The following is a 23,403-nucleotide window of genomic DNA, read 5'->3' on the forward strand; positions in this document are numbered from 1 at the left end:
TTGAGCTTAACATGGAATCGGGTAGCACTCAGTGATAAGAGAGAAGTTCACCAATGTGGTATCACAATGGACTGAATAGTCTAAGTGAGCCTGATACCTTGGGGTGCCACCTAACCTAACCTAACCTAGTTGAAACGGTAAACAGTTTTTTCTCCTGAATTAGCAACCAAATACTGCTGAGTTAGCAAACGTGTTTGCTTTTGTCAAACATTTCTGCTGAAATTGCAAACTACATCAATTGAAATAGCTGAACTTTTTTCTACTACAACAACTATAAATGCCAGTTGTACTAGCAATGAAATTGCTTTTGCTTATTAATGGTATACTTTCGGCTTTATTATGTACGATATATTTATCTTACTTATTTATTTTTACTTTTTCTAAATCATTGATATTTTCTTCGGAATTTGTTATCTGAGCTTGAGCAAAAAATCTGTTAAAACAGCAGTTTTTGTCTGCTAAAAGCAGCACTCAGTGTTTGCTATTAACAGCAGTCTTTTTTCTACGAGTGTACCCACCTAAGGCTTTATGGAATCTCATGAAATTAAATTACGTATAAGTGACCAATTACGGATAAGTTTTCCAAAAATATCAGACAGCAGAAAATACTTTCGGCTTTATTATGAAATATACATCCAATTTATTTATCTCGCCTATTTATTTTTATTTTTTTCTAAATGTATATTTTCTTTAGAATTTGTTATCCGAGATTTAGCAAAAAATCTGCTAAAACAGCAGTTTTTTGTCTGCTAAAAACAGCACTAAGTATTTGCTATTAACAGCGGTCTTTTTTCTACGAATGTACCCACCTTAAAGCTTTATGGAATCTCATGAAATTAAATTACGGTTAAGTGACCAATTACGGATAAGTTTTCCAAAAATGTGTCTATTAAACCCAAAGAAATTTCTTAGTCTGTTTGCTGAAACAGCAAAAATTGTCTTTTAAGCTTGGCTGAAAGACACAAAGAAGTAATCTGGGGGCTATCCTAACACAAGAAAAAATTATTATTAAGATTATGTTTTGTTCTTGGTCAAAAATCTGAATATTTGTCAAAATGTTTGCCGATCGCATTTAGGGGCATTTAAGGTTCTTAAAATGCAAGAATATATTAAAAACTATTTTTGGTTCTTGAATATACTATGGGTAACAAATATGACAATTTGTTGTTTGCTACACTCATAAAAAAGTCTGCTAAAAACAGCAGTTGATGTTTGCTGTTATATTTTTGTACATCAGGGTCTAACGAACAACAAATTTGAAAAATTGTAGGTTATACATTTTTCCCCAAAGCATATTTAAGAACCAAAAGTAGTTTTTGGTATACTGTAATATTACAAAACAGCAGACAATGTTTGATATTTCAGCAAACAGTAACTGCTTTCCCTTTTTCAGCAGACTTTTTGCTGTTTTAGCAGACTTTTCTACTTTTTCTACTAACAAATTTCTTTGGGTGCAGACCTTGAGCCAATTGCAGTTTTTGCAGACTTTTCTCTATGAGTGTATGAATACTGATGCAACATGCCTCCTATATTTTTATAAACTCAGAATTACCATCCCAATGCTCTAGAATTGTCGGATCCGAACTACATGAAATATAGGGGAATTGGTTTAGGTTTAGAGATTTAGCTCCCCTAATTTTAGATATATTTTGAAACTCAGCCTTGAAAGCGAAATGCAAATGATTCAAGCCATGAGGTTGTACATAATTTGTTTATGTGTTTTTAAGATTTGTATATACCTATATTTGTCATTTCTAAAACTTAAAAAAATTCTGTTGAAAAGGGGATACAGTCAATATTTGCTAAAATAACAGCCTTTTTCTGATGTTTCTTAAAAGCGGTTGGCCAAAAACACAATAACTAATGTGGATGCTAATGTACAACTATAATAGCAAATATATTACTACAATCATGGAAAAAGTGTGCTAAAACAGCAGTCGGCCAATATTCTTCAAATCCGATAAATGCAGCCATTTTTTTTTGGCCGTTATGTCTTAATTTGAGAAAAAAATTATAAGACATGTTTCTAATACTTTCTTTTAATTACCCAACTAAGTCATATTTAATTATAACTATTTCATCAAACATTGAATGTTTGTGGGGAGGGGGGGGCTTTTCTAAAGATCATCTTTAAAAGAGCCCCATCTATCTACTACAAGAACCTCAATCTATAATGCAGGAAAAACGACAATTTTTAAATTAGTTTTATATTTTCTTTGTTTGAATTTTATTTGGTTTTTATTCTATTGTACTATAGAACGGGTTTAGTTTTATTCTTTGTATACAATAATTTCTTAAACTAATACTCAAGATTAAAGGACTTTGATTTTTGTTAAATTAAATTTAATAAATGCAATGGACTTTGTAAAATTGCTTTAAGGGGAAAATCAAGGTGCTCAAAATGAAGCAATCATAAGAACATTTGTATATTTAAAAAATAAAAAAAATGATTTTTATTTACTTTAGCGTTACTTATACAAATGGAAGACCTTAGATTAAATTACGCAGTCCCTCAAATCCCCCCTCCCTACTATAAGGCAACATTTCATCGTTGGCAATCACATTTTACTTCATGGTAGGCATAGCCACAGCAGCTTGGGTATGGGTTACATCAGTCTCACGCCACAATTGTGTCACTGTCTTGGTTTGAGTGTAGAATTTAACACCTTGTTTGCCATAGAAGTGATGGTCGCCGCGGAAAGAGCCACGGGTACCAGTGAAAGAGAACATGGGTAGGGGAACGGGGATTGGAACATTGACACCAACTTGACCGACATCGATTTCGTTGACGAATTTACGGGCAGTGGCTCCGTTGGTGGTGAAAATGGCGGTACCATTGCCATAGGGGTTGTTATTGATCATTTGGATGGCATCATCGATTGTGTCGGCATTGAGGATGATCAAGACGGGGCCAAAGATTTCTTCCTTGTAGCAGGTCATATCGGGGGTGACTTCGGACAAAATGGTGGGACCAACAAAGTAACCATCTTCGAAGCCCTTTACCTTGTGGGAACGGCCGTCCAAAATGAGCTTGGCTCCTTGCTTGACACCAGATTCAACTAATTCATGGATACGTTGTTTGGATTGGGAACTGATAACGGGACCTACATCGGTACCGGGAACGTGGCCGGCATTAACCTTCAATTTCTTGGCGCGCTCAACCAAATCGGGAATCCATTTTTGGGCTTCACCTACGAATACAGCGGTGGACAGGGCCATGCAGCGCTGTCCAGCAGCACCGAATGCAGCGCCAGCCAACTGATTCAATGTGTTTTCCTTATTAGCGTCAGCCATGATAACACCATGATTCTTTGCACCCATGTTACTTTGTACACGCTTGCCGTTCTTACCGGCACGTTCGTAGATATATTTACCAGCCTGATCGGAACCGACAAACGAAACGGCCTTGATTTCAGGAGCATCACAGATGAAGTTGACAGCGTCATGTTGGCCGTGGATAACATTAACAACACCAGGAGGACAACCGGCTTCGTTGAGCAATTCCATCAACATCATGGTGGAGCCGGGGACACGTTCAGAGGGTTTCAATAACATGGTGTTACCGCAGGTAATAGCAACAGGGAACATCCACAAAGGAATCATGGCAGGGAAATTGAAGGGAGCAATACCGGCAACAACACCGAGAGGCAATACCAAAGAGTATGTGTCCATGTCACGGGCAACATTGGCAACAGTTTCACCCATTTGCAAAGAGGGAATGCTACAGCAATGTTCGACAACCTCTGTTTGGAAAAGAATCACATACAAGTCAAAAATAATACTTCTAAATTCGAGTTTCATTCAAAAACTTACGGAGACCACGCAAAACATCACCTTCAGCATCAGCCAAAGTCTTACCCTGCTCCTTAGTAATGTTCTTGGCCAATTCACCCATATTTTCCTTGATCAAGGCTTGCAATTTGAACATAACTTGTTGGCGGGACAAAATCGAAGTATTAGACCAGGACTTAAAGGCCTTCTTGTTGGATTCCAGGGCGGCTTGCATCTCATCCTTGGTGCACTTTGGTACACGAGAAATTACCTGATTGGTGGCGGGATCGTGTAAATCGATCCATTCGCTGGTCTTGGAATCTACGAATTTACCATCAATGAACATTTTGGTGGTGGGAGCGGCCGAAGAGTAGGCACGCTTGGCCAAAAGGCGGGCCTGCAGGGTGGAATATTTAACAATTAACATGAAATGACTTGTGAATGAGTTCATAATTAAAATATTCATCGAGTTCAATGTTAAATTAGTGAATATGATAAAAAAAAAAAAAACAGTTCAACGTGCTAAATTATAATGGCTTTCGCCATTCGGTCTCAATGGTATACTCATTGTGACGATTTAATGCAGATTTAATTACATATACTACGAGTAGACAATACGTAGAACAAGAATTTAAAATAAAAAAATATTGATTTCGCTTTCTTTGGTGTATGGAAAATGTATATATGGTAAAAATAATATACATATCTTCACCTACAGAAATTTACCAATATAATATTATTTGCTACGGGTACATAGTAGTAGCTTGCGGAATTTAAGGCTAACGAAAATTTCATTAGCATTAATGGGAAGGAAAATTTTTGCAAGGGATGTATAGTTTTTATTTTATAATACATCTTTACTGGCTGGCTTATTTTAAGGCTTTTTACTAATAATAACATGTTTATACAACAATATTTGCAATATATAAAAAGGGTAAACAGCATTCTTTCTATTCTGACCAAGTCCTCAAAAATAATTTTGCTACGATTCCAAATAGACGCTAATGGTGTTGGCAACACTGTTTGCTTCTCAGTATGATTTAATGCAGAAAGCTCTCAGTCAATGATTTCGTTTGTTTTTCTGGTTTCTCTTGCTGAGAGACCAAATTGATAACGATGTTAAAATTAAACTTGAAATCCCTCACCAAAAATAATAGAAATCAATGGCACGTCTAATGGATACCAAAATCAGAAGTAAATTGGAATAGGAAAGATAGGCGCGTGTATGCCTCTGTCTATAATTTAAATTTATTTGCGAGTATTGACGTATGTGTGGCGCAGTACATTTTACTGTTGCTTGCAAAAGTATTTGAATTAATAAAAAGTACTATATTGGCATCAGGAATCAATAGAGGGCTAAAATAAAATAAATTACAATATTATTCTTTTGTCTATTACCACCTTGAGTCGAACTTGAAAAAGATCTTTGAATACATGAATATAATGAGGCCCTATTTAGTATTATTGGGCTAGTACTTGCAAGTATTTGTAAACCTCTGATGTTGAACATATTAAAAAGGCAAAAAAAGTCGTTCATAACTTTTATATAAAACCTGATTTTTATTCTTATAGAATATACTTTACATTCCACTTTGTTGTAAAGTATATTCTATAAGAATAAAAATCGTTTTACTAAAATTTCGTTCTGTAGGAAGGTATTTTTCTTTGTGCGTAGTAAAATTTTCGCGATTACTTGCCTTTAATAATTGATTTAAAACATAATCTCGTTGAAATGAAATGGTTCTATTTTATTCTGCTTTTACAGATTTATTTATGATTTAAACGACTGTATAGTCGTCATAGAAAAAAGTATACTAAAAACAGCAGTCGACGTCTGCTGTTATATTTTTGTACTTCAGGGCCAAATGAACAACAATTTATAAAATTTTTAGGTTATAAATTTTTTTACAATCAGCAAACATTTTGTTTGCTGTTATGTCTCAATTCGATAAATATTCAGAGTTTTGGTCAAATACTATAGATGTTCATAAAATATTGTTTTAATTATGTTAGGATAGCTCCTAAGTTGACATTTTTATTTGTTTTAGCCAAAATAAAACATGTTTTAGTGTAATCGAGCTTAAAAAATAGCTGGAAATGTTACCTATATCAGCAAACAGTGACTGCTTTTTCAGCAGACTTTCTGCTGTTTTACCAGACTTTTCTGCTGTTCCTACTAACAAATTTCTTTGGATGTAGGTAAGTACTATGTTCGCCTTTCGAGTTGACATTTTCGCGGTTACTTTATTAAAACAGTTCAATATGTTATAAAGCAGATAAATTAACTCAATTGATGCCCAGTTTCTTGTTCCTCTAAATTCCATTACAAGTAATTGTTTCATGTTATAATAAGTTAGCTAATCCATTCTTCTGTTATATTTTATCCTGACAATAAAATGATTAAATGTTAATAGAAAATTGAGAAACTTGCCATTGAATATTAATTCACATTTCTCTATATTACTATCTAGTTCTATGTCTACCAGAATGATAAGATAACTCCATTTTAAAACCAATTCAGCATTAAAATATCACCAACATTACAGGAGAGCCGCTACTGAAAGATTTTAGTGTTGGAGACAGTTAGAGCACAAGCTTATGAGCATCTGGACACCCGAGGGACTAGAAGTTGCCAACCGTTTTCATTAAGTACTAGTTTAAAAAAAATCTTGATTTGATATCTGACAAGATGGTATGTTTCTTTATGCAGAACAAACTCTATAGTTGGACTGAAATGTTTAAAATGATGATAAACACCAAAAATAAATTCACTAATAGAAGTTTAAATAAATTATAGGAACACTAAATCAATGGTGTGACTTATTCATTGCTTTTGACACATACTTTTAAGAGAGAGTGTGAAACTATGGTCAACCAAATTACAACAATTTTGTTCAATGAAGGTCAATTTAGCTTTTGTCAACAAACGTGTTCGTATATGTACATTTCTCAACGTAAATATGCGGGAAAAATACTTTACACAAATAAAAAAAAACAAAAATCCATTGAATAAATTACGCAAATAGATACGACGTAAGAATAACATACGTACATAGATGTACATACATATATACCATTGTGCCATGCCTGCTGTTAATAGATGAATGCATTTGTGAGTGTATAGATCTAGAATGTTTATGCCACGCCATAAAGAAGGAAATGTGCAGTCGTAGTATCTGCACAAATGATTTATTTAAATTTGAGATTTTTCATAGGAAAAATAATTCAGAAATTTACGGAAGTGAGAAAGGCGTCCTTCTAGAGTTTCCAGCCTTTGAAACAATTAACGTTTACTAAGGACGTTGCCAACCTATGAAAATTGGAACAATTTCAAGGATCCTCATGTATAAACGTTCACCATAAAGGCTGTAAAAGTGCTTTATCTTAATCAAAAACTACAGGCACAAACAAAATTACCACCCGCACAATAAACTTTTAACGCACAATTGTTATATAATCACGATAAAATCAATACAGCCCCAATTTTTTTAACTTTCATACTTTCGCAATATGAAAATAACACGAGAAAGCATAATTCAGCCAGTTGCCATGTGGGGTCCTAGGGACAGGTAACAAACAAAATCTGTATTTCTACTATGTTATCGCATTATCAGCAGAAATTTTAAGTGGTTTATTTAATATACGAATTGTTTTATCAGTAAACACACCACTATTGAGAAGTTCAGCCTTCTTTATGTTAATGTAGCACAGAACCGAAAATAAAGATAACCAAAAGCGAGTTGGCCATACACCTGACTCGAATTTTAGATAAAGCTAGAGATCTTCGGTAGCCATAAACGAACAAAACCACTCGTAGAAATAATATTACGTAACATTTTTTTTTTGAATTCCGATAAAAAGAAAATATATAATTTTCCATAAGATTTCCGCATTTCAATTCTTTTCACAAACACTTGATTCTATATTTTTTGTATTGCACATGTAATGAGCTTGCTATAGATGCTTGTATTGCATATCTACTACGTATCAAGTAAAATAAAAATCTTCCTTTTGTTGTTTTTGTATAGTTTTCTCTCACCTCAGCACCAATCAAACGTAGCATCGACATAATATTTTTGTGTGATTTCTGTGTTAAGTTACAACAAGAAGACGAGAGCGCCACTAAACCAAACCAGCCGGTGGTTTCACTAGAACTAAAATGTGCTGGCAATTTTATGCTCTCGTATACTTTCTATTCAATTTCTACTTGATATATGGTGTGACTTGTTGTTTTTATTTATTCGTTTTAATTCCTCTATCTTTCATTATTGCTATTGTTTCGCTTTCGTTTCACATTATAATAATTTTCGTTAGAAGGGAGCCTAGCGGAATGAGCGCATGTTGTTGTTGTTGTTGTGTTACCCATAGAAAACAGTTGAGTGTGGGGGCTTGTTCGTGGAGCGAAACCAAATGTGAGAGTATATTATGCTCTCTGTTTTGAATTCGTAAACAAGCCCCCATCAATATATTGATACCACGTGTATGTGTATTTAAATATTATGTTGCCACACCGAAATGTTAAACAAAAACACATTTATATGAACTTTTTATAAAATGTGTACACCTATAGAAACAAGCCTGCAATAATAGAAAATCAAATCGCAAAACAAAAATATATATACTCATGATGAAATAACGAGGTATCGCCTCCCAAAACAGTTGAGTAAAATTTTTTTATTTAATATTTGACGGATTTATTCTCCAAATTTTTTATTATTTTAAATTTATAATAAAGTTTACCAAAAATATTGAAAAAGCAGTGAATAAAGGTAATGGGCAAAACACTATTCTCCACATTTTATTTCAGCATAAATATACAAACTTATGAATAATTCGGGTAGGACGGTTAACAGAGAAGACAAATTTTGCTTTTGTGGAACTGACACTACTTCCTTAATTGTACGAATATGATCTTATTTATGGGAAATTTGGGAAATTTTGGGTCAAACACAAGAAATATTCTTAGCATATTTTTTTCATTTATATTTTTAAAAATAGAAATCAAAACAAGATGAAAAATATCGTGTGCATCGCGTCAACTTATCTACTTTGAAATTAATTTTTTTAACAAAAACAAACTTCTCAATGCGAAAATCATAATAGCAACTATTTATTTGTCATCGACGGCATGCATAAGTACTACTTATTAAGTAGTTTGCAGTTCCTACGTTAGATTCCTAACTTAATTCATTCAAAGACGTAACAGGCAAATGATTTTCGCTCGAAAACTGAACATAGTACCCACCTTTAATTAAACATTTTTGATATTGTTATCAGCTATATTTTATAAACAAATTAAATAACAAAATATTTATTTCGCAATAGCTGATTGTATTCATTTGTTATCAGATTAAACTTAATGTTTCAAATGTTCACTAGGTGGCGTTCGTGTATTTGTTTCCGAAAGCTTGTGGTCACAAACATAATTGAATTTACAACTGTGTTTACTTACACTCAAAAACAAATAGAAAATGTGTTGAATAATAGCAAAAAGAGCAAATAGAAAAAGTTAAGACCTCAGATAGTTGTTTTATAATAAATGGTTTAACAAATTAAGTCTTGCATGATGCAAGCTTCCGGTTGGATCCAACGAAATTAATTGAAACTGTATCAATCTTGGAAAAGATAGTATCAATCACCAACGCTCATTAAAACATTAATTGAATCAGTTAAATGTTTAATGTATATATTTTCTTTAATTGGAAAAATATTGGTCGCCTTTCTATTATTTTTATTGTATAACAATGTAACGTTTATATTGCTAGAACAGTCTTAAAAATTGAGAAACCGTTTGACGTTCAATACCACTTATATATCATAGTTCCTGTAACAATATGGTATGGAGTTGAACTCTTTTCGATTCCATCTATTATGATTTGAAACTGAGTGGAATTCAGACGTTGGGATTTCCCATCGGTATACTGTTGAATTTCAAATGACAGTTATCGTTCTCTTCAGTTGAAGAGCATATAAAGTCAGAGCGGACTACAAGTCCTTTCACGCAATTACATCTATTATGATTTGAAACTGAGTGGAATTCAGACGTTGGGATTTCCCATCGGTATACTGTTGAATTTCAAATGACAGTTATCGTTCTCTTCAGTTGAATGGGGGTTAGTTTAAGAGCATATAAAGTCAGAGCGGACTACAAGTCCTTTCACGCAATTACAACGTGGAATTGCCAACCGTAATTTTAATCCAATTGGGAAACAGCTCTCGAAGTCTATTTTCTCTTCACTTAAAAAAGGAAATTTTAAGAGTATTTAAAGGATGTACTACAGGTCCTTTCTATTGATTTTCCACAGCACAATAGAAGAGATTGGAGAAGACACAATTGACAGTTCTTTTGCGGAAAATGACAAAATAAGCAACAAAAAGAAAAACAGCAAAAAGTTTTGCAAAGAGTAGACACAGAATTGAAATAAAAATAAAAAGAACACTTCCACAGTTTTGTTTTTTTGGAAAAAATAATTAAAAAATATTGTGAGATTTTCATTTAAAAGAGATAAACACTGCGTAGTTGTACCAAACTAGATTTTAGTTAAGAAAATATATTAGTGTGTAATTTTGTCCTTTATTAGAAAATTTCATAAAGGCCATTTTAAAGCAAAAATGTTTTATCGTTAAATATTTAATAGAACGTGTTTTGTGTTCTAGTTTCAAAATCAAGAAAACAATCAGTGTTTGTTTGCATGCAAAAACTTATACAATTTTATGGTATCAGCCTAGATTTATGCAAATTTTTGGTGTTTTCAAAATCTGTTCAAGGATTTTTCCCACCTACCCCACTCGTTTCCTTTCATATGTGTGTGGTGTTTTTTTAATCAAAACGAGGAAATACAACATTGTACAGGACAGCGAGTGAACCGAGGAAAATTTCAATCACGCACAACGTCCGCATCCCGTTGTCGTCCTCGTCATTGCCGTCTGCAAAGTTTTTGCTTGTCCCCTCCTTACCACTAAGTTTCAAGCTAATCATATCGCTCATGTAAAAAGTACATTTCGCTTTACGGTCATTATTAAATCAATATTCAACTCTTTAAACACGAATCGTTGAATCAAAAGGTTGCTAAGCGATACCTCGCAGTCGATACTTTAAAGTTTAACTGTTTCTCCGGTGGACGAGAAAACTTATGAAGTGTTGGAAATTCTAGGGACCCTACCGTCGTCATCGCTGCCGTTCATCCCATCTCGAACTATGTATAAAACCATAAGGCACGGAGAAAATAGCTTACAATATACTATACTACCGCAAAATGATGATTTTCGCCTTGAGGGCAAAATCAAATCGTCGGGCAGCTCGAAAAAATGCAAAAATAAGCGGCCTCGAAGAAGATCCTTCTTCGCATATTTGGGTTTACTATTTGTCTGTACCGTGATAATAGGAGCTGTTTTGGTGCCATTTTTAGTATCGGCAGAATGCCTGCCAAATCCAGCAGAATGGTTTTTGAAAACCAAGGCTGCTTTCACAAAATCGCCAAGTACATCAACTATTGGCGCTGAACATCCCCATTCAGGGCACTCTATTTCAACCCACGCTGGCAATGCGTTGGCCAATTCCATGTTGAACAAAGGAAATGTATTGACTTTGAACAAGGCAAACGTGGGCAAACCAGTGAAAATCATCAACAAAGATGGTGTTGAAAAGATTATCCTCAAAGTTAATAAAACGTCCATATCCAGCAATACTGCAACCGATGAGAAAATATCGAATCAACCTGTTATCAACAGTGGCAATTCTGCCAAGGTTCCAGCCGAAACGGAAGTGGTGGAGAAAATAACAATTCATGATTTAAATGAAGTGAAAAATATCATAACAACTATGGCAACAGAAATAGAACCGGAGAAGGTAACCCAAAAACAAATTCCAGCTACATCAGTAATGGAAGCTGTGGTCGCAGTATCCACTTCAGCTACTTTGACGATTCCCCTATTGAATCGTACACTGTCTTCAGCTGCTTTGCCTAACGTACCACGAGCTTCTTTGCAATCTCCACTAAATCCCAACTCAAACAACTCATCTTTGGCAGGTTCTTCCTCCTCTACGCAACCCACAATAACCACACGAATAATGCAGGTACCTTTACTAAAATCCACAGCTAAGAAACCGGCAATGCCACCAGTTCTAGTCAAAAATCTATCGCCACCCATACAACCTACTTCAGAGACCAATAGCAACTTAAATGATATCATACCCTCGAATACGGCAAACATTGGTGCTGGTGGGAACAAAGCTGCTGTGGGTCCAAATGGAAAAGAACCAGCTACCAATAATAATGATTGGATTCACACTCATTGGCCCTATATCGATCCATCTACCTATTTTCAATGGAATGTAAGTCGTAGTCTGTTTTTCAATTGTGCAAATATCAAAATTGTTGCCTTTCCTGTTTTTTTCCTTATTAATCAATCCTATCGTTTTTTTTCTTTCTATTCCTTATGTTTACACTTTCTACATCACACCTAAGGGCTATAAAACTGAGGATAGCGTTTTATTGCCAGCCCTTTTGGGATTCGCTCTAATTGGTGTCATTCTAATCATAACAGTTTGTTTGGTGGCACGCAACAAAAGGACTATTGTCTCTTCCGTAAGGAAACGCAATCGTAATGTAAGTAACCATATATCATAGCATTATTAAGTGTCACTAATGAAAGACGTTGATAAAAAACGGATATTAATAGAAAATACTATTGAACTGAAAGTTTTTCGTGAAAGCAAGAGGAAGAAAAGCTATATTTTCCATAGAAAGGTTTATAAAACAAATTACTGAAGGATTATCAAACATTTTGCTAAAAAATTGTACTGCTTCCTATGGAAGAAATTTTTCATTTTCTATAGAAATATTTAATAAAAAGTTATATTTTCAGAAAAGTCTTTCAAAGATATCGAATTTTCTATAAAAAAATATTATTTGACCAAACCCATTGTCTAACTTTTTTCCAACAACCTTTTCGACATATCTCGATAACGTTTTTGGAAACTTTGATGTTTGTCAAATATATGCCTAATGTTAAACAATGTTTATAAACAATTTTGGAATGTTAACCCTCTAATGCCCAAGACCGCCTTTAGGCGGGCTTCATTTAATAAGGAAGCTTTTAGTAAAACACACCTTAAGACAACAAAAATGGGCAAAATAAAAAGAAAACTTATTTGAAACTATTCAAGAGGCTTTGCAGCATATGCTGACTTATCGTATACATTTTTCTTGCTTAGTTCTCTTGTTTTTGTGTCGTTTACATTGAACATTTAATCAGCCGGCAAAAAATTGGGACATTAGAGGATTAATTAATTATTTTGTTATAGAAAAGTTTAACCCCCATTTTCATGAAACTCCGTTAGTGCTATGTTACCTAACCAACTTTTAAACCGTTCTATATGTCGGTTAGAAACTTAGCTGCTCAAAATTTTTCAGTTAAAGATAACCGGAGAAATTTTTTTTTCATTTTTCTTTCTGTTAACTGGCAGTTAAAGCCTAACGGAGCTACATGAAAATGGCCGTAAGTTAGATAATTTTGTACAGAATTTTGTTCAATCAGTCCATTGTGATTGAACCCATTACTCTTTGCATGCAATGTGGGCATGTTAACCATAGTACCCTATCCAATTACTTGCGGATATAAGTAGATATATGCTATATAACGGTATATAACATTTAATACAATATAACATTTTTCTAAATTGCTGAATATTAAATATATTTTTTGGTGTGATTCACCTAAGCTTGAGATTAAATCCGTGACCCCAAACCACAGTGTTGCCAGGTTGCGGGTTTTCCCCCCAAATTTAGAAGTTTTTTACACGTTTAGGGGATTTTTGGGGGTAACATTTATTTGGGGGGATTTTTGGGGTAAAAAATTATTTTAGACCCTATAAAGTGGAGTAATTCTCAACAAAATTTGGAACAATTCTGGCATGAATTTTGAAAAAAAAAAAATGGGGGAAGTCAACCCATGATCTTAAGTACAAGCAAGTAAGCAATTACATTCCGTTTTAAACGCATCTGTTGAAGGGGCATTTTTAATAATTGATACAATTAAAAACAAATTAAGAAATGGTATTGTAACATTAAATTATTGGTCTCATAATTTCACGCCTACATTTTTGGCGAATAATGTATATATTTACCGAACTTTAATTTTGGTTTATTTTTTATTTCTATTATTTGTACTTTATAATCCATTGTTTAAATTAATTTGATTTGAAAGATTTATAAATTGAATTATATTGTTTTGTCTGCTCTTTAAATTGATATACATTTTGTATTATTATACCCATAGAAAAATTACTTTCCTCAGGAAAGTAATTCGGGTTTGTTTGTCCTCCTCAGGACAAATAAACCCGAATTTGTGAAAAGTGGTATAATGATGTTATCTACTGATTTTTATTTACTTCAAAAGAAATTTTATTCTTCAGAAAAAACATTTTCAGTATATATATATTTGTGTTAAATTTAATTTGTAAAGTGTATCACTGCAGGATTTTTTTAACGAAATTTGGGACACCTTTTTGACTTATTAACATTCTTAAATTTTTTGGGGGTTTTTGAAAAAAGTCTAGACCAATTTAAGGGTTTTTTTTCTTAAGATTTGGGGGGAAGAATCAAAAATCACCTGGCAACACTGCCAAACCATTCCACTACCATTTGTTGTAAATACTAACAATTGGATATTATCATATTTACCCTGCCAACATTTTTTGAATTTGGGGGCGCTTCTGAGAATCCCCACTACGTCGAAAACAATCATATACGATATCAAAAACTCGTCGGAAAAGCGCCGTCACTATTGAGAAGTTGTACCACGCCAAGTTACTACAAAAAGGTTTCGCATGAGTGCAATTATTAGGTGCCTTTATAGATCAATTTAGAACGACGCCAAAAAGAGACTCTCCAAACAATCAGAAAAAGCACATTTTAAGATAGTGGTAAAAGAATCATTGTGGTCGAGTAAAACACGTTTGTTTAGATATTTCCCTGCCAGCATTTCAACGTTCCGTTTCATCCTCATCGCTATCACAGACTCGTAAGTGACACTGCACTTTCCATGGAATAAAGTGATAGTTTTTCAAATATTTTTCCAGACACGCTGCCTCCATTGGGAATAAAAGCACTGGCTGATAGACGCTACAACATGTAACTTGCAACTTGTAACTCAACATCAATCTTTTATTAATGCATAAAAATATGTTAAATTTGATGTGATAGTCGTATAAATGTTATATTTATGAGAATTTATAAATGTTTAATAAAATTAATAATCATCTAAACAATCGGGTTTTACTTGACCACAATGATTCTTTTACAACTATCTTAAAATTCACTTTTTCTGATTGTTTAAAGGGGCTCTTATTGGCGTCGTTCTAAATTTATTAAAAAGGGCACCTAATAATTGCACTCATGCGATACTTTTTTGTAGTAACTTGGCGTGGTACAACTTCTCAATAGTGACGGCGCTTTTCCGAGGAGTTTTGGATATCGTATACGACTGTTTTCGACGTAGTGGGGATTCTCAGAAGCGCCCCCAAATTCAAAATTGGCAGGGTTATTTATTTGATTAATCACACGGATGAAAAAGACTGTTTTTCATATGTTTGGCTATAAACTTTATATGTTTGGAACACAAATTTTTAAACACAATATTTTTGAGTGCAAGCATATAATGTTCATAAACTAGCATAACATGTTTGGGACATATATGTTAATATGTTAGAACTTATTATGTTTGGGACATAAAATGTTTGTAAATATAATATGCTTGGATGCAAACATATATTAATTTAGAAATAGCCTATAAACATATATGTGTTTAGTAGCTTGGAGCGCTATTTAAAAGGGAGCGATATTGAATTAAGTTGGTGGTTGTTGCTTGTTATTACAAAATTAACATTTTATTTTTCCTTGGGCAATTGATCAGCTACTTCTTTGATCCTTACAAACTGTGTGGTCCGCTGTTCGAATCCCCGTCCGGCAAAAGGTAAAATTAAATTAAAAAAAATCATAAAATTGAATAATTTCTTCTAAAGGGTGATTCTTTTGAGGTTAGGATTTTCATGCATTAGTATTTGACAGATCACGTGGGATTTCAGACATGGTGTCAAAGAGAAAGATGCTCAGTATGCTTTGACATTTCATCATGAATAGACTTACTAACGAGCAACGCTTGCAAATCATTGAATTTTATTACCAAAATCAGTGGCAGAAAATCCGCTTTTTTATCGACAAATTTTGTTCAGCGATGAGGCTCATTTCTGGTTGAATGGCTACGTAAATAAGCAAAATTGCCGCATTTGGAGTGAAGAGCAACCAGAAGCCGTTCAAGAACTGCCCATGCATCCCGAAAAATGCACTGTTTGGTGTGGTTTGTACGCTGGTGGAATCATTGGACCGTATTTTTTCAAAGATGCTGTTGGACGCAACGTTACGGTGAATGGCGATCGCTATCGTTCGATGCTAACAAACTTTTTGTTGCCAAAAATGGAAGAACTGAACTTGGTTGACATGTGGTTTCAACAAGATGGCGCTACATGCCACACAGCTCGCGATTCTATGGCCATTTTGAGGGAAAACTTCGGAGAACAATTCATCTCAAGAAATGGACCGGTAAGTTGGCCACCAAGATCATGCGATTTGACGCCTTTAGACTATTTTTTGTGGGGCTACGTCAAGTCTAAAGTCTACAGAAATAAGCCAGCAACTATTCCAGCTTTGGAAGACAACATTTCCGAAGAAATTCGGGCTATTCCGGCCGAAATGCTCGAAAAAGTTGCCCAAAATTGGACTTTCCGAATGGACCACCTAAGACGCAGCCGCGGTCAACATTTAAATGAAATTATCTTCAAAAAGTAAATGTCATGGACCAATCTAACGTTTCAAATAAAGAACCGATGAGATTTTGCAAATTTTATGCGTTTTTTTTTTTTTTAAAGTTATCAAGCTCTTAACAAATCACCCTTTACAATGTTTGTATTACAGAAAAAGGTGCTAAGAACTAATATACAATTAGGCAGAAACAAAATTTTGAGCATTCAGGTCGAAAACCTATGTTGTTAGCACCTATATTACCTGTTTATTTTCATAATTCATTATGATTGTAAATATATAAATAAATAAATAAAATTTTGAGCACAATATTGTTTGGGAGAATTTTTTTAAGCATATAATATTTTTGGGTGCAAAATGCTTCCAAACATATTATATGTTCACATAATAACATATTGTTTTTTGGAAGACAACATTATTGAATTTGGATGCAAAAATACAAAATGTTTGGAACTTAGACTACCCAAACATATATTGTTTAGACCAATATGCTTTCAAACATATTATATATTGGAAGAGATCAAACATATAAATGTTTGGGCAATACCCAAAATTGTATATGCTTGAAGCAAAATATGTTTGGGAGTATATGTTACAGAAGCGATTTTTGGTGAGGGTGTATATACCAGACATTGGACCCAGAGGACTCAACCCCAACCAAACCCCGTTGTGGAATCCCCCGACTCCCACGTCCGTAACTCAATGTCATATATATACCCTCCCTCTAGTCCGCTCCCAGACACCCTAAAGTCCTAAAAATGATTATATTTATTTATTATTTATTTTATGCTGGGCATAATACAGTAACTGGGATATAGGGCCTCCCATTGGTGGGTCATGTGATATATATCACAGTGGGAGATAGGGACGTAATAGGTAGGCTGGCGGGATAAATGTGGAGTAAGCACATGTAGATCATTTTATCGTATATAGTTTATGATGGCATGTGACCACACCTACAACAGTGATGGATACTTTCCTTACGAAAGCTCTGTGTAAAATTAATAACAAAATAATTCTCTCGCCATTGGCGTTTAATTTCCTTAGAAAACCGTTCAATTTTAACAAACTCTAAATTACAAAAAATGTTATTCGCAACTAATGGTCAGTGAGATAGTTTCTAATAAGGATTTTGTAGAACCCAGTGACAAATTAATATGGCTTTGTTAATTATCCTCCTCGTGATTGTTAGTTAGTGTCTCTTCTGCTAATAATATCCCAAAAAGTTGTTTGGGATTTACCGCCTTGAATTGAGTGTAAGAACAATATTCAACAACGGCATCTATTTTTAGTTTACTACAGTCGAAACACGACCTCTTCAAATTTCTATCTTTGTCTCGTATGTGTTGGCAACTTTCAGTCTGCCAAGAGAATTTCTCTTTTTCGTGTTGTCCGCCATTGGCAACACTTGTGCTGCGTGGCATTTTCTCAAACAAACAAATAAATTTGACGTGTTTGACACGACGGAAAGAAAACGATAGCAGTTTCAACGTAACAGATACTATAAGCATACTGGAATCGTTAGTGCAGCGGAGTGGATAGAAGAAATTAAAAACTTATTTTAGCAGAATTGCATTTACTTACCAGTTGAGGAGCTGCAGTTTTATTCACTCACGATGGCTATAAAACCAATTAATTTGGGACGTAAGAACACAAATAAAAACCCACCCATTTTAAGCCATGAATTTGTTATACAAAATCATGCCGACATCATCTCATGTGTGGCAATGGTTTTCGTATTGGGTTTGATGGATGAATCGACATCGCCTTTTGCCAGCGCCTTCATTTCTTTGCACCACAATGTTAGTGGTGCAGAGCCAACACGTGAACAACCTATGGGAAAGCCATTCACTTATATGGCCGGAATTAAAGATTACTGTGCTGTGTTCTTCTACACCCTCACATGCATCATAATGCATGCTATCATTCAGGAGTTTATTTTGGACAAAATCTCCCGCAAGTTACACCTGTCCAAGTTCAAGTTGTCACTCTTCAATGAAAGTGGCCAGCTTGTTGTGTTCTATGTGATGTCGTTCTTATGGGGAGCTAACGTGATTCTGAAGGAGGGATACTTTAGCAAATTCTCGCTGTTGTGGGACGATTATCCCAATCACCCCATGTCATTCCTGCACAAATTCTACTTCATCATCCAACTGGCCTACTATTTACACATGCTGCCTGAATTATACTTCCAAAAGGTGAAGAAGGAAGACCAACAGCCCAAGATTATACATTCCATTTGCGGTTTCTCCATTATTTGTTTGGCCTATACTTTCGGTTTCCAACGCATTGCCTTGGTCATCTTGACGCTGCACTATTTGTCCGCCACCTTTGCCCATATCTTCCAACTGATTGGTGTTTTCGACCGTGATGAGAAAATGGCCAGCGTACGCATTGTCAACAACAGTGTTTTCGTTTTTGTACGTTTCACCTCTATGGTTATAGGTGTCTTGGCTTTGTACTATGGAGTCATTGCCAATTCCTCAAGCAAATTGAGAGGTTATATGGGTCTCTTTGCTCTCTTGGGATTACAGTGTTATTTCATATTCTCCTTCATTACGGAACAATTGAAGGCCAAACGTGAAGCTAAACAACAAAGTAAACCAGCTCCATCACAAAAGAAGAAAACTCCCAAAGAAAAGACGAAACGTAGCAAGCGTGAATCTGATTTGCCTGAAGCCGATCAATCTCCCAGCGCACCAATTAATAAGGTTAAAACCAAGTAAGCAATAAGCCGGACACTAGTTATACGCAACCTATTTTAGAATCAAGGCCTAATAAAGTGTGTGGAAGGTGGCAATTGGCCTATGAAAACATCTTTGGTTTTAGCAGCAGCCTTCATGGCAAAAATTATTAAATACTTGATTGTCAAAAGATGATGCTCTCCACCACTACTATCAATTTTGCTCAAACACTAGCTAGCGATTGATCAACTATCCAATCCCTCCCACTCGGCCCTGCAATGCTTCAACTGTGCCGATTTTTTGTGCACATAGTCTAATAACTATTCTAATGTAATAAAAATTCCTCAATTTGAAGGAATGAAATTGGTAGCCTTGCTACTACAGGTCTGTTGATTCCTTCAAATGCATTTAAGGCAAATTTTGATTTCATTTTTTATATACATACCGAACGAGAAAGCAAGGAATAGCTAACTACTATACACAGTTGAGAAACAAATTTTTATTTTTAATATGTAAATTGTTAAACTATTTTTAAATAAAAAAGAAAAACTTCCAAAACATTCTCACATCAACACGTACATGCTCACACAAAAACTTTAATTTATATACAATGAACGAAACACAACAAAAGAATATAAATCAAAACTATTGTATTTTTAAATTAAAACTATTGTAAAAACGTACATTCTGTTAGAAGAAGCTAATTTTGATGTTTTGAGTGACAAAAAGCAGTTATTTTTTATAACAATTTTTCCGTTTTATTTTTTGTTTCATTTTATTATTTTTGTTTGAATAAAGTCCATAATATATATATTTTTATATAAAAATAAATACGAAATATTTTCTTTTTTTTTAATATATCTTTGTTGGGATATATTATGGAATGATTTTCCTACGAGTTTAACTAGGCTGATAATTATTTTAAAATAAAATATTTTTTATATATAAAATCCATAACCTGTAGTTTTACTTTTAAAAAAGAGAAATTGCCGCAGGCATTCATAAAATGCTCATATGCCAAGGTCATATGCTTCGCTAGTATTTTCTACCTAGTTATGCGAAGATGTTGATAGATACCGGTTTTTTTTGGTTGTTTTGATGCTACATAAAGGCTACGTCGACAAATAATAACAATGGACCTTAAAAGTGATCATATTTACTTTCATCTTTCAATACATAGACGTCCCTATTACAATTTAAACGAGGGTTGTTTAAAAATTTTCTCAATCTTTTGTTTGCTATATTTCAGGATATTGAGACTGGAGCTGAGGATAATACCACCTTATTAACCAACACAAATTTATCCGATGAAGATTAAAGATGTATCCATTCATACTATATTGATGTTAGAAAATATGAAGATTAAAAACAAATTATTTAAACTTTTGATTTTTATACAAGCAAAAAACAAAACAACAGGAATACAAATTTCAATTTTTAGATTTTCCAAACGACCATTATACTAAATTCGCTTATAATTCACTGTCTTAAAGACACGAATAAATAGTGGAGGTGCACGGACGAAATGGAATAGTTCATGTAAACCTCTCTCCGACATGAAGATCTTCATGTATTAAAAACAAGATTTGTCGACTTATTCAATATTTCGTTATATGAAATCAAAAAAGGCGTAACTTAGATAGCAAACATATTACAGGAGAAGCAAAAAGCTTCCTTGCGCTTGCAGTTACGGCTTTTATAATTTTGGTAATAAAATTGTCATTTTAGTCGTATGACTTTAAAACTTAGCGATTTGCCAATGGAGTCAATGCAAACTAGCAAATGTTTACTGATAAAGCGCCTCATGGAAAGTCAAAACCAAATTTTTATGTAATATTCAAATTCGACTAATTGATTTTTGATTGAAAGGAGAAATTTCATTGAATAAGCTTCACAATATATATAGAACCATTTCTAGCAAACTTCAGTACCTCATCATTCCTGGTGTTTAATATTTTTTTCAGAAATTTACAGATAATTCCGCCGTATACTTCAAAGTTATTTACAAAGAGATCACTTAATTTGTAATCCATGCATTAAAAAATATTATTCAAAAAACTATATACAAATTTATCATTGAAAAGTAATAAAGAACGCTTATTTATATAAAAAAACAAAAACAGCTCATATTAAGCAAAAAGTATAAAACAAGCAGCATTAAAAACAGAAAAAACAATGTATTACAATGTCTAAGGAATTATTTTATAAAAAGTAAAAAAGAAGAAATTTTAGTTTTAAACACTTAAAACCCACTGAAGCAAATTTATGTTTTAAATTCCATTTTTTTTATTAAATTTAACTAATACGTTTTTATTTATTATATAAAAAACAAAGACTGTTTGTTAAAAAAACTAAAACAATTAACAAGTAATAATAAAAATTTAATCAAGTTGTCTCTTTTTTATAAAGCGAAAAAAATAAATGTTAAGTTAAAAAAATTGGCAATTTAAGAATTTACTCTAATTTTATATACAATAGTTTTACATATAAAAACAGAATGATAAAGCAAAATATATAAAAAAGCTTAATATCACTTATATCCACACAAAAACCAAACAAATCAAGCTGCAAACTATGGAAAGAACTATTGAAGCCTCATGGCAAAAAAAAAGAAAACAATACCACCCATGTTAAAATAAATAACACATTAAAACCAAGAAGATTTACTTTAAATTCAACATAAGAAACTCTTGAACAATCCTTAAAGTATTTTTTATCAAATATAAAACAGTTTGTTTTCCAAATGAGTATTGGCAAAATAAAAAACTCATTAATGTGTAGTTATTGTAGATTATGGTGATAGTATTTATTTTCTTTCTCCCCGTAAAAAAACAACACACATCAAATCCACATTACCTAGACAAACTTTGTAAAAAAACATTTCAAACCCTCTAGGAGAGGCATTTTTGAACATCTACAACCTAATCCTTAACAAAATGAAAACTATGAAATATCTGAAAAAATATGTATTTTAAACTATTTTTGTAAAAGTGTGATTGTTGTAGCAAAATAAAACAGAGTAAAGTAGTTAGTGTTGTGAGAAAATCCCCCTCCCCAACAAAAAAGTGTAACTAATCAAATCATTTTGTGGTAACCATGTTTAATTGGAGCTAGTGAACTGTAATTAGAAGTATTGCAAATCCTAACTGTAAAGAATCATATAGAGGAAAAGAAAAAACCAAAATCTACATATTTTTGTTCTAATTCTAATGAAATTGGTATACCAAAGTTCATATAAGTCTATGGTAGGCACCTTTAGTTAAGAGAATTGATTCATAATTTGTAATGGATGTATTAATGTAGAAATAAATTCAGAGATTCACAACTTTTGGAGTAATCATGTTGAAAGACATCGCTTATATATATGCCCCAGAATCTGTCCAAAAACTATTTCTGTTTTAACAGCTCATTATGCGCTTAGGATTATGAGTCTGAATAACTACCACATAACAGAAGATTTGTATGTTTGGAATTTTCATTTATCAAAGTTACTATCTGTTCCCATGGAAACCAAAATGGAAACACAGACTTCTCTTAACATAGTGTTCTATCCTTATTAATTCATATTTGATCGGTATTAATTAACATTTGTTTCCGAAGATTTTTGTAAAGAATTTTATAAAATTTTACCGCAGCTATATTAAAAAAATTATGCCATATTTTAGACCTCAAGCTGATAAGTCATTAATTGAATTTCTTAAAAAAAGAATAAGAAAACCAAAAATGAATCCATATGAATTAAAAGCAAATGTCCAAAAAAACCAACGCTTAAAAACATATTTAAAGAAAATGCACAAAATAAACCATAAAAGTATATATGAAGAAAATATTTGAAAACAAAGCCTTTTTATTTTGACGTTTATATTAAAGGCAAATACTTTGAAATGAATTGAAGTTATCGACTATTGAATTGAGTAACTCTACAAATGTTTTAGTCTGCTGTTACACCAAGAGGAATTCGCAACACAAATGCTTAATATATAACTTTTCCTATTATTTTACAACAGCTTCAAGAATTAATTTTTTGTTTCGGCCAATTTTTAGCAAATACCATTGAAATTAACTTGTAGCAACCGGGACATCTTTTCCTTTTTTTTGTCAAATCATGTATAACACCTCTGTATGTC

General features: G+C 33.3%; 3 protein-coding genes across 3 annotated transcripts; 2 read left to right on the forward strand and 1 right to left on the reverse strand.

Annotated features, from left to right (window-relative positions):
• Positions 1-2,191: 2,191 nt before the first annotated feature.
• On the reverse strand, positions 2,192-7,972 carry LOC142229093 (putative methylmalonate-semialdehyde/malonate-semialdehyde dehydrogenase [acylating], mitochondrial). The gene is made up of 3 exons (XM_075299636.1): positions 7,811-7,972; positions 3,814-4,168; positions 2,192-3,743 (listed from the first exon to the last, which is right to left on the reverse strand). Exons 1-3 carry the CDS (start codon positions 7,838-7,840, stop codon positions 2,566-2,568), a joined length of 1,563 nt encoding a protein of 520 aa, XP_075155751.1. The 5' UTR covers positions 7,841-7,972; the 3' UTR covers positions 2,192-2,565.
• Positions 7,973-10,054: 2,082 nt separating this feature from the next.
• LOC142231817 (uncharacterized) lies at positions 10,055-23,117 on the forward strand. The gene is made up of 3 exons (XM_075302462.1): positions 10,055-12,106; positions 12,240-12,380; positions 20,526-23,117. Exons 1-3 carry the CDS (start codon positions 10,970-10,972, stop codon positions 20,592-20,594), a joined length of 1,347 nt encoding a protein of 448 aa, XP_075158577.1. The 5' UTR covers positions 10,055-10,969; the 3' UTR covers positions 20,595-23,117.
• On the forward strand, positions 17,987-19,848 carry TRAM (translocating chain-associated membrane protein 1). Its single transcript, XM_075302463.1, has one exon. The coding sequence runs from the start codon at positions 18,209-18,211 to the stop codon at positions 19,316-19,318; it is 1,110 nt and encodes a 369-aa protein (XP_075158578.1). The 5' UTR covers positions 17,987-18,208; the 3' UTR covers positions 19,319-19,848.
• Positions 23,118-23,403: the final 286 nt, after the last annotated feature.

This window comes from Haematobia irritans, chromosome 3 (assembly GCF_050003625.1).
Source record: "Haematobia irritans isolate KBUSLIRL chromosome 3, ASM5000362v1, whole genome shotgun sequence".
Classification (NCBI taxonomy): domain Eukaryota; kingdom Metazoa; phylum Arthropoda; class Insecta; order Diptera; family Muscidae; genus Haematobia; species Haematobia irritans.